The sequence below is a fragment of the Carassius carassius genome, chromosome 14 (genome assembly GCF_963082965.1).
Source record: "Carassius carassius chromosome 14, fCarCar2.1, whole genome shotgun sequence".
In the NCBI taxonomy this organism is placed as follows: Eukaryota; Metazoa; Chordata; class Actinopteri; order Cypriniformes; family Cyprinidae; genus Carassius; species Carassius carassius.
The window spans coordinates 3580592-3594770 of record NC_081768.1 but is presented as its reverse complement, the minus strand read 5'-3'; the positions used below and the strand labels follow the sequence as shown (position 1 = coordinate 3594770).

The window sequence follows — 14179 nt, the reverse complement described above, 5'->3', positions numbered from 1 at the left end:
TTTTTAAACAAGGTTGTTGGTTTTCTACTGGTCCAGCTAACTCTAATAAGCATAACCTAGAAGGTCAGATAGTTTGAAACATGGTTCACCAGTTGGAAATCCAACTGATCTACCATATAAGCCAATTAACCTCCATAAATATCCAACTAGACTCATGCACAATAAGACTAAGAATGTTTATTAAGAAATAAAGTTTGATAAATTTTGATTTCGACCCAACTAACAACCAACTAGAATTACGCACAATAAGAATACAAATGTTTAATAATTAAATAGGGCTAGTTTTGAATCCAACCGATCAACCATGCATGCCATCTAACAACCATAAACACACAACTAAAATCATGCACAATAACACTAGGAATTTTATTAAGTAAATAGGTACATTTTGATTTCATGTTGATCTTTCATGAACATTGACCCAAACATAATGATGATAACGATGCTATCAATATTCACACACTCTTTCTCTGCCACGTCTGATGACCTAAACTCTCAGATGAGTGAATTACAGCCTAAACAAGCATCAGAGACAGGCTAGAGACTGGTATAATGGTGGGAATGCGAGTTACAGCTATGCTAATGTGTTTAGGTTTGTCACTAACATTTCTTTCTCATGAGCTTGAACAACAAGCTTTGGAATAAGAGAAGAGGGCAGGCCCAAATAAGCAAAGAGCTGAAATCACTTTACACACCGACTGCCTGGGAATCAGCAAATCATGCCAAGACTGGCAAGAGGGTTGGGGGGGGGTTGTGGCAGATAAACAGAGGGAAAAAAAGAGAAATGAAAGAGAGAAAAGGTAAGAGAACAAAGAAAGAGATGGCAGGAGGCTGAAAGGAGTCGACCGTGAATATGTCTGTATAAAGGGCACTTCAAGACCCAATGAGATCTGAATCATAGCCACTTAACCCTGACAGACTTAACATTTAGTAGACGCATTTCATTTCATTTAAAGTCTTTCTTACCAGAAAATGTGATCGAAAAAGTACTGAGGACGTACTATTCAGACTGGTGTCCAATCAAAAGGAGTTTTTTCTATCTTTTTTTTTTTTTTGAAAGAAATAAATAAATATTTTATTCAACAAGGACACATTAAATTGATCAAAAATTACATTTATAGTTTTGCAAAACATTTCAATTTTGAAATGGTTCTTTTGTATTTGTCGATTTCTAATACTTTCTATTAATAAAAAATCCTGAAAAAAGTATCTTGGCTTCCTTAAAAATGTATTAATAATAATAAAACAAATGTTTTTGGGGGGACATAAAAAAAGATTTCTGAAGGGTAATGTGACAATGTGAGTAATGGCGAAATGGAGAATGTTCATGGAAATGGAGAAATTCAGGTTTACATCAGATCATTTTTTTTAAATTTGTAAATATATTCAAAAAGAAAACAGTTATTTTAAACTGTAATAATATTTCATAATTGTACAGTTTGGTGAGCAAAAGACACTTCTTTCAAAAACACGTGAATGCCTTTTTCTCAACTCCCTGTTTAGGTGTCGTTACATGAAATATATCTATAAATATCGACAAATGAATGCATAGTGAGATGAAAATCAACAAGAAATGTGTTTTATGGTAAAGAGGAGTGTCTCCTGATGAAACGAAACTCACATTTGTGGTCTTTTTATAGTAATCTATGTTGTGGACGTCTCTGGCCAGGCCGAAGTCTGCAATCTTCATAAAGTTGCTTTCCGTGACCAACACATTCCTGGCAGCCAGATCCCTGTGTATACACTGCCATAGAGATGAAGAAAGAGAGAGAGAACATAAATCAACACAGACAAAAATCACACACGCAGACACAAACACCACAAAGGTTTTAGGTGCTTTAGGGATAAACCGCAGGGCGGATCCGCATGTGAGCGCGTCTGAGGCACGATAAGGACAGGAACACATTCCAGACGGGAAGGGGAGCGTGATGACAGTGTTTAGTTAGCTAGTGAGAGCGTTGTGACCGTTGTGCACATCTGCCGTGATTCATTCAATAACTGTCTAAAAAATGTTGCATGAATCGTTTTTTTTTTTAAGTGCATGTCAGAATAAACGGCCTTAAAAATGCGTGAAAGACCAAACTGTTCAATTGATATCCTCTAAACAGTTTAGCAAAGCCTTCAGCATGAAGTCTGGTCCATTTCTGTTTATAGACAGCACAGATTTAGCCGCTTGTTAACTTTTTTTTTTTTAAGTTTAGGGACTAGTAGATGTGTCGTCAGATACTCTGAGAATGAACCGGAATATGCAGGTGTGCACAAACAAAACCCTTGAATAGAATTCATAACGTGAACCTTGCAAACTATCCAGCAACTTGTTTCTTCTTTTTGCTACTGCTTATTTTAACAACACTGTTACTGAACTAAACTGAATCAACAACTGAATTGAGCTGAATTATGACACTTGTACAGTTGTTACGGTGCAAAGTGTCATAATTCAACTCAATTCAGTTGTTGATTCAGCGCTACGGTGTTTAAATAAAAGTGGCTTGATTAGTAAGATCAGAACTGAGCCTAAGACAAGCACCATTTAAAGCCTATTTAAGTGCATTTAATGGTATTCATATAAAGTGCATGTTCAGATACCTTCTGTGAGGCTAAATACTCCATGCCACGGGCTACTTGATAAGTGCAGGACACCAGATCTTTGAAGGTGAGAGGCTCATCTGAAACTCGTGCAATATCGTATGAGTACTCCATTCCTGGGGGCCGCCGGGCCCTTAAATACTCCCGAAGGTTTCCCTTCGATGCATACTCTACTATGACATATAACGGACCTGTGAAAGAGAGAGAAAGAGACAGACTGTCATCCCACTGTTATTTATACGAATGAGAGCTTAAATGAAAACTGTGTCATCATTTACTCACTCTCATGTTATTGCAAACCTGCGTGCATTGCTTTCTTATGTAGACCACAAAAGAATACATTTTGAAGATGTTGGTAACCATAGACTTTCGTAGTAATTTTTTTTTCTATACTATGGAAGTCAATGCTAACCGTTTGGTTACCAACTTTCTTCAAAATATCTTTTGTGTTTGACGGAAAAACATACAGGTTTGGTGAGTAAATGATGACAGATTTTTATTTCTAGGTGAACTGAATGAGATTTCCTCTTACCGTCCTGTGTGCACGCTCCCAACAGATTGATGATGTTCTTGTGCCGGCCAATCATCTTCATCATCTCCATCTCTGACACCAGGTCAGAAAGATCTTTCTCTGTTGCATCATCTAGAAAGGTTAAAAATAAAACACAAAATAAACCACTCGACGAAATGTAAATCCTGTTAGTCCTTCCTGATTCCTGCTCCCCACACTGTAAAAGTGGAAAAAACTTATTTACAGAGTTTGTAGCATAATATCCATACACATATACACATAATGCAATAGTAGTATGAGTGGTGTGTTAGTATGCTATACATGAGAAGATTGGCCGGACTATCTGTCTGTGTGGTTTAGTGTTACACTGAAGAGCCGCCACACAGCTCTCCTTTCATTGCCTCACAATTAAAAAGTGCTTCTTCTATTTAGAGTAATTACCTTAGAGACAGTCGCCTTTTCATTATCTGCCTGCTGATCACTGGAGCGAACCTGACACAATCCACTGACCACCATTCCTGTCTTATCTTACTCCAGTTTATTCTGCTAAGAATGCTGTGCGCTCTTCCTTCCACACCAGATTCATCAACGTTTCAAGACCTTCTCTAAAAATGGGGGTTTTGTGGATTCTGTTGAATACTTTACTGTAGCAAAAAAACATGTTCATTTAGTGTTATAAATATACTTTTATTTTATTTATTTATATTTTAACCTAGCTTATATTTGTATTCTCGATTTTAATTTTAGTTCATATTTTAGTCGTTTGGTTATGTCCTTTTTCTTTTTTGTTATTTGATTATTTTTCTATAAATCTTTACTTTAACTTTTGTTTAAGTTGTGCTGCTCTAAATTGTATATATATTGTATTTTGTTTTTTGTTTTTGATTTAAGTTTTTCATCTGGTAGCCTATTTATAATTTCAGTTACCAAAAAAGATGTTTCATAGTTTTCCAACACTGCCGCTTAAAAAGATATTCCTTCTAAAAATGAAAATTCCAAGTTTTATGAAAATATTTTGAACAGCCACACAACTGTCCACACAGTGAAAACCAGTAGAGTCTAAAAAAAATACTGGACCTGATTTCTTTCACTCTATTCACAAAAAAACACCAAGATATTCTTTAAAATATCTTCTTTTGTGTTTGACTGAAGAAAGAAATTATAATGGATTTGGAAGAGCATCAGTTAATAATGCCAGAGCGTTCATTTTTGGGTGAACTTTCCCTTTAAGCTTCTAAATGTGTTCTGTCTTGGGCCAGTAATTAAGGCAGGTGTAAGTGATGAACATGTTCTTGTTTCAAGTGTTTTCTCCGCTGCAGCTCTGCCCCCTCGGCCCTCTCAACATCCTTTAAAACTTCTTTTGAGCTGCTGGCTCCCTCCCTCCCCCACTCTCTTCTCTTTCTTTGTGCAGGTGAAGAGCGAGAGCTGTGCAGCTGGTGAGCACTGGGTCAGCTATGTGGCCTCTTGACCCGAGCTCTACCAACATCCCTCAGCACCAACAAATAACCCTCGCAGGCCCCTACAGTCAGGACCTCCTCTCCCACTTTCTCCCTTTCTCAACATATGCACATTCTCAGATCATAACAATACCGTCACTAAAATTTGCACCCAACTGAAACACTCTTAGCTCATGTGAAGAAGTTTTTTCATGTTTGCGACTGGACTGATTCGGGAGAGGCCATTATACCTGCCAGAACAATTAATCATCTGATATTGATATTAAATAAATTTGCTTATACTAATAAAAGTTTATAGTAATAAACAACCTGAAGTTTAATGTTTGCATTTCTTTCCCTTACTGTACCGAAAATGAACCGAACCGTGACATGAAAACCGATGTACATACCGAAACGTGATTTTTGCGTACCGTTACACCCCTAATAGATATAAATATTATATAGTTTCCTACACTCTGAAAAACAAAAGCTGAGTTGAGGTGTCTTCGTGTTCCTGGGATCACAACACACTGCTCTTTTTATTGAAAATGTTCCATCTTTTCACTGATATTTTAGTCTCATAGGGTCCATATGACAATATTATTCTGTCTGCATTGCACTCTGCATGTCCGTCTGTTGTTTTTGCGAGATTTCTTTAGCTGTTTTAGCAACTGCCTTGTCTGTGCAGGTAGACATTATTAGAGCTTTCTTGACATGTTTGCATCCCTTCATCCCAAACACTTCGCTTTCCTTCGAACACTCCACTCATAAAACGGTCTAAAACTCCAGTGTGTTGTTCTGTAGAACATCATGTGTGATTTGTATCTGCCGAGCTTTGATCTTTCACTCGAGTGCCATCCGTATACGAACCAGTAGTTTTGTGATTCACAACATCAGAGAAGTAGCTCCCTTGTAAAAAGCAATGAGAACCATTCGAAAGGTGAAGCCCACATCAATTTATGAGCTGATGAGGTTAAAAGTCAAGTAATTCCCACAATCCTACATCTGATGAAGCCATTAGTGGTGAAATGTTTCAAATAAATTAAACTAAATGCAAAAATGGACCAGTTACACAGAGTTGCAAAGACCTACATGATTAAAACCCTTCAGATCTTGTTAACATGCAAGTAAACGAAGGCTAAATGTTGATTTAGGACATGCACCACAGCACAGTTTTACTCACACGGAAATTAATCCATAAATATTTACCTTTCAGCATCTTGACAGCCACCGTCACAGCCTCTTTAGGTTTGTCTTTGTCGATGCCCAGAGCTTCAGCCATCACAACCTGCCCAAAGCAGCCCTCGCCAAGAGGTTTACCCAGAGTTAACCTGCACAAACCAACACAAAAATACACAGACACAAAATATTACAGAGAAACTCAAAGCTCTTGACAGACGTTATTTATGCATTTGCATGAGCATTTCAATCCATCCAGAAAGATGTTTTCAGTCTCCAGATGCGATTATGATGCAAAGAAATGCTGTCTAGTTTGGAAACATGTTGCATTTAACCGTATATCAGAGCTGCAAGTGAGCGTGTTGTGTTTACTTAACTCGTAGGTGTTAAGTGGATGCCCTTTGCCTTCCATTGCAAAGCTTACATTAGACATTAGCGAGTGTGACAGCCGAATGTCTGGCTGGGAGATCTAGAGTTACAGTCCTCTGGGGTGAGCAACAATATGCCTTTGGGGATCTAGAGACTTTCTTAAAGTGTGCAAGAGAAGGGCTAGACAGAAGGGGTTAACGCTTGACTAGCACGCTCTGGTCAAGTGCAAAAAAGATTAGAGCATGTTTCAGGAGAGTGCTGTAACATATACATCAGTTAAGAGAATTTAAAGTGTTTTATTTCGGTGCAGAATATCAAAGACATTTATACATATAAAGCAATATAACATTTAAACATACTGTATGTATATTCTCTGGGAATATCAAAATATAAATTTATAACATATAGAACATTACCGTAGTAATATTTGTATATGTACACGTTAATAATATCAATATAATTATTTTTTTTATTATATGTAGCAACCATACATATCAACAATATATTTTATGTATATATGCAACTTTATATAACATTACAACATATATACATATATATATATATATACACACAAAACAAACTGTATGTTTATATGTCTTTTATATTTATTTACATAATATCAATATGTATACTGTTTTTGTTTTTGTTTTTATTTAATTTTTAACAAAATTAAAATATTTTATTTTATGGAACAACTCTCCTTTTGAGAACAAATATCTTAATTTCATCAAAATGAACTTTAGGTAAATTTTCCAGCTAATTGATCCCCTTAATTAGCCCTAGTTTGGAAACAAACACCCCCTCAAACATTAAAACACAATCACACACACTTCATCTTCATCCCTCACGATAACTGTGACATTTGACCTCTTGCCCTGCCAGTGGCCCCCAGTCAACCTTTGATTGGCAGGAGCTGGGGTCTGTCCCCGGCCCCCTGCAGCACTGGGCTATGTAAACATTCACACCCGCACCGGGGCCCGGGGCCGATCTGAGGCTGAGATAACACAATCCCCCTCTGTGCCGTCCGGTCAATGGTGGCCTCTGTCTACTCCAGCCCACCACAGATAATCAATGTTATGTTTATCCTCCACGCCGACCGCAAACGGTAACATTCCACAGTTTTCAGCCCGGCGTGTGCCCTGGGGCACGTCATGCAGAGATGAAGACAGAAGACCAAAAAACTAAACTTAATAGCTCAAACTGTGCGCTGATAATAAAAGAACGAATGAATATTTATGTATAATGTATATGTATAAGATTATACAATATATTAATTAATTAATTAATTAATTAATATATAACCAATTTTATAATAAATGCTATAATGAATAATTAAAATAATTGTTTTATTTTATAATTATTTTATTTAATTTTTATAATAATAATAAAAAAATTAAAAACTGTATATGACAGTACTGTTAAAAAAAAATTGAAATTGATTTTGAAAACCTAGAATTGATATGTTTCCAATAAAGGTTATCAAAATATTATGTACAGTAAAACGACATTGTTATTATTTATGATGTTTAGTAATAATTAAAAAAAAAATACAAATTAATTGAAAAAAAATGTCACTCTTCCAGTAAAATCAGTTTATAGTATTGTGCACAGTAAAAATACAGTTATTTATAATATATTAAATATTTTATATAACAAAAATATTTAATTATGTACATACAAGACTTTAAAATTATGTTACACATTTCTAAACATCTAGAATTAATGTAAAAAAGAAATAACTTTACAGTATTTTTTAAATAATAAAAATTCACTATTTACTGTTGTGAATTGACAATTGAAAAATGTAGGCTCTAAATATTTTCTACTTTCAATATTAGAAATGTAAAAAGAGCGAGAGAGAGAGAGAGAGAGAGAGAGAGAGAGAGAGAGAGAGAGAATATCTGGCAATATTGATATGGTTACCAGTTGAAAACATTTTTTGTTGGAAAGGTTTCTAACAAAATCTTTTAATCCATCTTGCGCTCCTCACAAAAACACGTCTTAGCTTGTCTGCCTATAGGCAACAATTCCTTTAGTGGGTGTGAAGTCAAAAATATATAAAATAGTTCTTCCCTTCACCTATAGAATGAACATTACTGGACATTAATTGAGAACATATAAGGACTGTTAAATCATGAACAGCTTAATCCAGCGAAAACTGAGCAACTCCACCTGCACTTGTTGGGTTTCAACCATTCATTTAATAAATAAAACTAGAGTTTGGAGTTGAATAATAGCATGTTAAACTGCTTACAAATCATCCTTGAGACAATCAAAGTACAAACAGACTCCTATTTAACCACCCTTTTGTTACCTATTGCTTAAACAGGCTTTCTTAGTCATTAATTAGGAATCTGTAATGTTTTGGCAACACCATGATAGTGGATCCATTGTAAACCTCCAAACGAGAACGGAAGGAGTCTGAGTTCCTCTCATTAGTCACACGATCAATCGAGGACACAGTGTCAGAAGAGAACAGAAAGTTATCTGGTAGCCACTTGTACATTCCATTATATAATGAGAAAAATGTGTTTGGTTTCTCGAAGAATAATAACGGCTACCGAACAGAGGCCTGTGTTGTGTTATGAATGATTGATAGTACATTGCGTCTGCATAAGTCACAGGTTAATAATTAGACATAATGGGATTGTAAGCGTATAAGAAGATTAGCTTCACATCACAATGATTTACAAGTCAAAAAGATGCAAGATTATGCTTTGAAGTGACAAACGCGAAACGACTCACTGACTGACACCATGGTAACAATAGCTACGTCTGACCTTCTCGCACCTTTAGTATGTGCTATTTTTAGTAAAACAGCAACCAAAGACTCGTTACGTTCAGTGATTTTTAATTAAACCACCGTTGAGTCTTGTTTATATTTGGGAGGTTGAAGGGCTGTCATGACCAATTACTATTAAGCATGGCTTGTTTTTATTTGACGCTTTTTTCTAGCAAAAACATGCCAAAACTAATGTGTAATCACTCTGATTTCTTGCACCTCAAATGCTGAAAAAACCCAACTCTGAAATGTGTTTAAATACATCATTAACAATCAGTTGTTTGGTTGGTTTCGTACACACTGTATAGAATTTCCATAAATTCAGCGGTCCCTACACTATTTTTTAGTCAATTCAGGTCACTCCCGAAAAAAGGTTAAGGCTAAATGCAATACAGAATTGTATATTGGGCATGCACACATAAATATAGCATAACTTTTTGTCACATTGTATTGTAATTTTCTGCATTATTGTAAGGGGTAGGTTTAGGATTGGGGTAGGTATAGACATTAATAAAACACAATCTAATAGGGAATTTTATATATATATATATAACACATGATATGTAAAAATTGAATGCACTGTAAGTCACTTTGAATAAAAGCGTTAGTTAAATGCATAAATTTAATTTAAATTTAAAAATAAATTTAAATTTAAATTTAAATTTAAATTTAATTTTAATTTTAATTTTAATTTTAATTTTAATTTTAATTTTAATTTTAATTTGAAATTTAATTTAATTTAATTTAATTTAATTTAATTTAATTTAATTTAATTTAATTTAATTTAATTTAATTTAATTTAATTTAATTTAATTTAATTTATATTGTTAGCTCCTGGTTTCAGCAGTATCGCTTCTAGAAACAAGCCGGTAAAACTTCACTGCATGTAAAGAACAGGATTAAGCACTAAAAGGTGAACTGACAAGCGAATTTAGCTGCAGTGTGTATGTGGGAATCATGAACCAGGTGAATTTGAAGACTGAAATGGCTCACTTGTCTCTGGAGAACTCCCAGCGAGGGTCCTCAGGGAGGTCGTACTCTGGGATGGGGTCGTCGTGGGCGGAGCTACGGCGAGTGGTGATCCTGACCAATGGTGTGCTAGAGCTCATGGAGGAGCTGGAGTCAGACGACACCTGTAAGGGGAAAAATGGATGGCTGATAACCTGAATCTTGAAGACAGCACCAGACATTATTAACACCTACATGTGTGTTTGTGATTGTGTGCATTTAGCAGCTCAACATTGTGACAGCTGTGACTTACATGACTCAAATAATAGCATAAAACATAGAGTAAGGTATCAGGCTTAATTGAATATACCTAGACCTAAAAGCCATGCATTTTTTTTATAATTTTTATTTTTGGTTTTATAATGCATCATCAACTTGCTGGTTTCAAAGAATGTTTCCAACTTACCACCATATAGCATACCTTCAACTTCTCAACAAAAAAACTTGGCATGTTATTCAGAAATTTATAACGAAGGCACTGCTGTACAAAATTAAAATTTACTAACTTTATTAAAATATTTGATCTAGAACAATATAAAATGTTTATATACATACATATATGAACAATTTAATATCCTAATATTCTATTAACATTCATATAAAATTTAGATTATAACAACTGTTCTATTATTCTGTTATACACATAAAAAATGTAGATTATAAATAAAAAAAATTAAAAAATAATATATATATATATAAAGTTATAATCAAAAATATAAATTACAAATAATAAAAATAGTAAAATAGAATTATCTTCTCTATTATCTCAGTCTCAATTATCTTTATATAATACATTATATACATCTTAATATTGTAAATGTCAACATGTTAAACCAATAATTGAGATTATATTTGAAACTATAATTACATATAATGTAAAATCATTAGAAAACATTATATATAAAACGTAGATAATAAAAGGTATCATCACATATCAAATATAAATATAAAAAGTCATATTATGTAATTATATTATCAATTATCTCTGGCTCAATTATCTTCATACAATAAATTATGTTAAAATATCATGATTTATTATATATAAAAATACATTGAAATATATATAAAAAATAACTTGATTGGATTATTTTAAAAATCATTTAAGTCCGTAGAATAAATGTCCAAAATAAGTTACCGTATTTTTCGGACTATAAGTCGCACCTGAGTATAAGTCGCATCGTGTGTGTGTGTGTGTGTGTATGTGTGTGTGTGTGTGTGTGTGGGTATGTATAAGATTTCTAGAACTCTTTATCTACTTTCTGTTACCTGGCGGCGCAGAGGGATCTGTTTGGTCAGCTTGTGCACTGCTGGCTGACTTCCGAAATCAGGCTTCTTAGCCGACGTCCTCATTCGACAAACCACCACGATCACCACCATACAGGCGATGAGAAAGACACCTATGCAGTAGATGGCGATCTCCACATAGTCTGGAGGATAGTCCGGCTCGATGGCATCTGGCTCAGCTGTAGAGCAGCGAGAAGGATCAGAAAGAAGTGAGGCGGCAAACTAAGAAAGATTTCAGACACTTCTCAAGTCATACAGCCGAGGAATAACGCACAGAAACCTTAATGTTGGACACAGCACAAGACGGTTATGAAGAACATTAAGGTTTTCAGAACAAGATGTTCTGCCAGTGATAACAAAACAAGAGAGGAAAAGTTAAAGGTGACTAAAGAATTACAAGATGAACCAACACACACACACACACACTTGACATATTGATCAATTTTAAACTATTAAATGTTCTACATACAGTAGTAGTTTTCTTGATCAGTCAGATTGAAATTTTATTTAGATGTTCCTCATGGTTAGCTCAAAAAACTTTTCATTTAAAGTGCCCTTATTATGGATTTTTTTAAACAAGACCTTTCAATGCAGTGTGAATGAAGTGAATGAAAACATCCTGCAAATGTGCAAATCTGAAAGTGCACCGTGTATAAAGTTAATGTCTCTTAAAAGAAAGAGTCGACTCTGAATCATTGAAACAAGTCGTTTTTAACGCAAATCCCATATTGCTCATTGCCCATATTGCCCACCCACTTGTTGGTTTTTTCACGTTGGTCTGAATGAAAATGCAAATTAATTCTTTGCCACTAGGTGCCGCTTTTGGAGCAGTAAAAAAGCTATTTCCCCTGTAACGCTGTACACAAAGCAGCACTGCGCTCACAAACGCTGCTTTATCAGGCATTACAGGCATGATGAGATGAAAATGAGACCAATCGGACAAATCACCGCAGATTAGCGTCACACAAAGGAGGGGTTTCAAAAATGAATCGTTAAACGAATCGTTTGGGAGTCATTGAGCAAATAAGGTAAAAATAAATGCATATTATAAGACATTTTAAGTGTGTTTTGACCTTGCATGCATGTCAACCTGTTGTTGGGGTCTCTCAAAATCTAAATATGACCCTTTCATTACCCATAATAGCGGTACTTTAAATATCAACTTAAGTAAGAGCTATACAATTAATTTAAAGAGCAGTTCAACATTTGGAGTTCATATTAACACACGTGCAATTTCTGGTTTCTTAGAAGAAAAATCTGAGACCTAAGCATCGATTTGATCTCAGTTTAATAACTGAGATATTAAAGAGATCTCCTTGGTGATCTTTCTTTCCATCACAGTATATTTCCTGACATTCAGTGGGCCCTGCAAACATACTCACGCTCACAAAATGGTTTACATATGACCACGGTATCGAAGCACTTCCTGACACTTAAGGTCCTTCAGAAATGCACACTTCATGGTTACGATCAGACACATACACACACCGCACTCACACACAGTGACTTCTATCTGTCTGACCGCAGACCAGTAAGTGGTGCCACTTGCGGTCAAAGATTTGGTCTGTTTCCTGGTCAGGAAATGGACTCTTATTAAAATGCAGTTAGGTGCACGCTGTTGCATTATGCATGTTAGCATGCACACAGGATGCTGTCTTGTGCATGACGACAGATAGCCTTGTTTTCGTACAACTATATTGAATTCACTTATATTCAGTTCAACCTGTCCAAACTGACTAAACCTTTCTGTTCTAAATCACACTCAAAAACACACACAGGCACAGACAGAGGTTGTGACGTGGCTCAAATAACTAAGAAAGTCCATCATGTGAGAAGGTAAGCAAACCTTGAGACTTTCTTTAGAGAACAAATCAGTTATTAGAGCTGAAATGGAAAAAGACTTTGAAATATATAGGACATATTTTATCATTATTAATACCCTCATGTCATTTTAAACCCATCTGATGTTCGTTCATCAACAAAACATTGCTCGTTTCTGTACAATACGGTGACCATACAGTTCTTAAGACTCATGCAATATAGTCATATGTAATTTTTTTTTGTGCAGTTTTGTGCTAAGAAGAGACTACTGAACAAATTCCCTAGGTCTCCCATTCGAAATGTAACAAATTCTTTGTTACATCTGGACATTTTTTCATTTGGTGTTATACGGAAAGTCAGTCAAACTTTAAAACAACATGAAGGTGAGTAAATAATGACAGAATTGTAACCTTTACATCAAAACACATCTTTCCAAACATGCAACCATTAAAATGTTAGTTGAAGAAGAAAAATAATAGGGATCTCGAGACACTTGGGTGCAGTTGTTTTTTTTTTTTTTTTTGTGAAATTTACATTTGTAATTTTATTATATTTCTATAAAGAAAATGACAAAAACAAAAATTTATAAACTTAAACAGAAAAAAGAAATATAAAAATAGCATGTAATTTAAAAAAATTAATCTATTATTAATACATTTATAAATATTTTTTTTAATCTGTAATTTTAATGTGCAGACATTTTTTTCTTTGTTACCAACTATAATATCACATCCAGTACAATGCTACTAAAACAAGCACTGTTGAGCACCATCCCAAGTGCCTCTTGTTCCCTCTCAAAGACCAATGGTGCGATATCAACCAACGTGGCTTTGACATAAAGCAGTAGAGGACGAGTGTATACCTGGAAGCACCGTCAACCAAGCAGTGTGATAGGAGATCCCAATAGAGTTACCCGCCAAGCATGTATACTCGCCCGCATCCTCGAAAGTTACATTAGGCAGGTTGAGCACCTCGATCTCTTTGTCCGTAGTGTTCACACCTGCCGTCTGAGAGAAACAAAGCAGGAAACGCAGGAGAAGAGGAAGATGGGAGGTAGGTGAAAGAAAGAGAAGAAAAGAAAAGAAACAAATCAGACCCATAATACCAAGAAGAGAAAAGGAGACGTTCAATGTTGTACTTCCCATCTACACATTACACAGATGGTAGATGTTCCACTTCGGGAGAGAAAAGGATCGTCAAATA

The 14179-nt window shown here is 35.1% G+C and overlaps 1 protein-coding gene across 6 annotated transcripts in view; it reads right to left on the bottom strand.

Moving 5' to 3' along the window:
- The window catches only part of LOC132156748 (fibroblast growth factor receptor 2), a 47471-nt gene that overhangs the window by 9785 nt on the left and 23507 nt on the right, over positions 1-14179 (bottom strand). For 3 of the 6 annotated variants that reach the window (XM_059565746.1, XM_059565750.1, XM_059565751.1), the window contains 7 exons: positions 13839-13983; positions 11132-11334; positions 9857-9996; positions 5743-5864; positions 3119-3229; positions 2587-2777; positions 1622-1744 (listed from right to left, as the gene is read on the bottom strand). In XM_059565746.1, coding sequence (XP_059421729.1) covers positions 1622-1744; positions 2587-2777; positions 3119-3229; positions 5743-5864; positions 9857-9996; positions 11132-11334; positions 13839-13983 — 1035 coding nt within the window. The remainder of the gene's footprint in view (positions 1-1621; positions 1745-2586; positions 2778-3118; positions 3230-5742; positions 5865-9856; positions 9997-11131; positions 11335-13838; positions 13984-14179) is intronic. The other 3 variants (XM_059565747.1, XM_059565749.1, XM_059565748.1) reach the window with 3 other exon arrangements.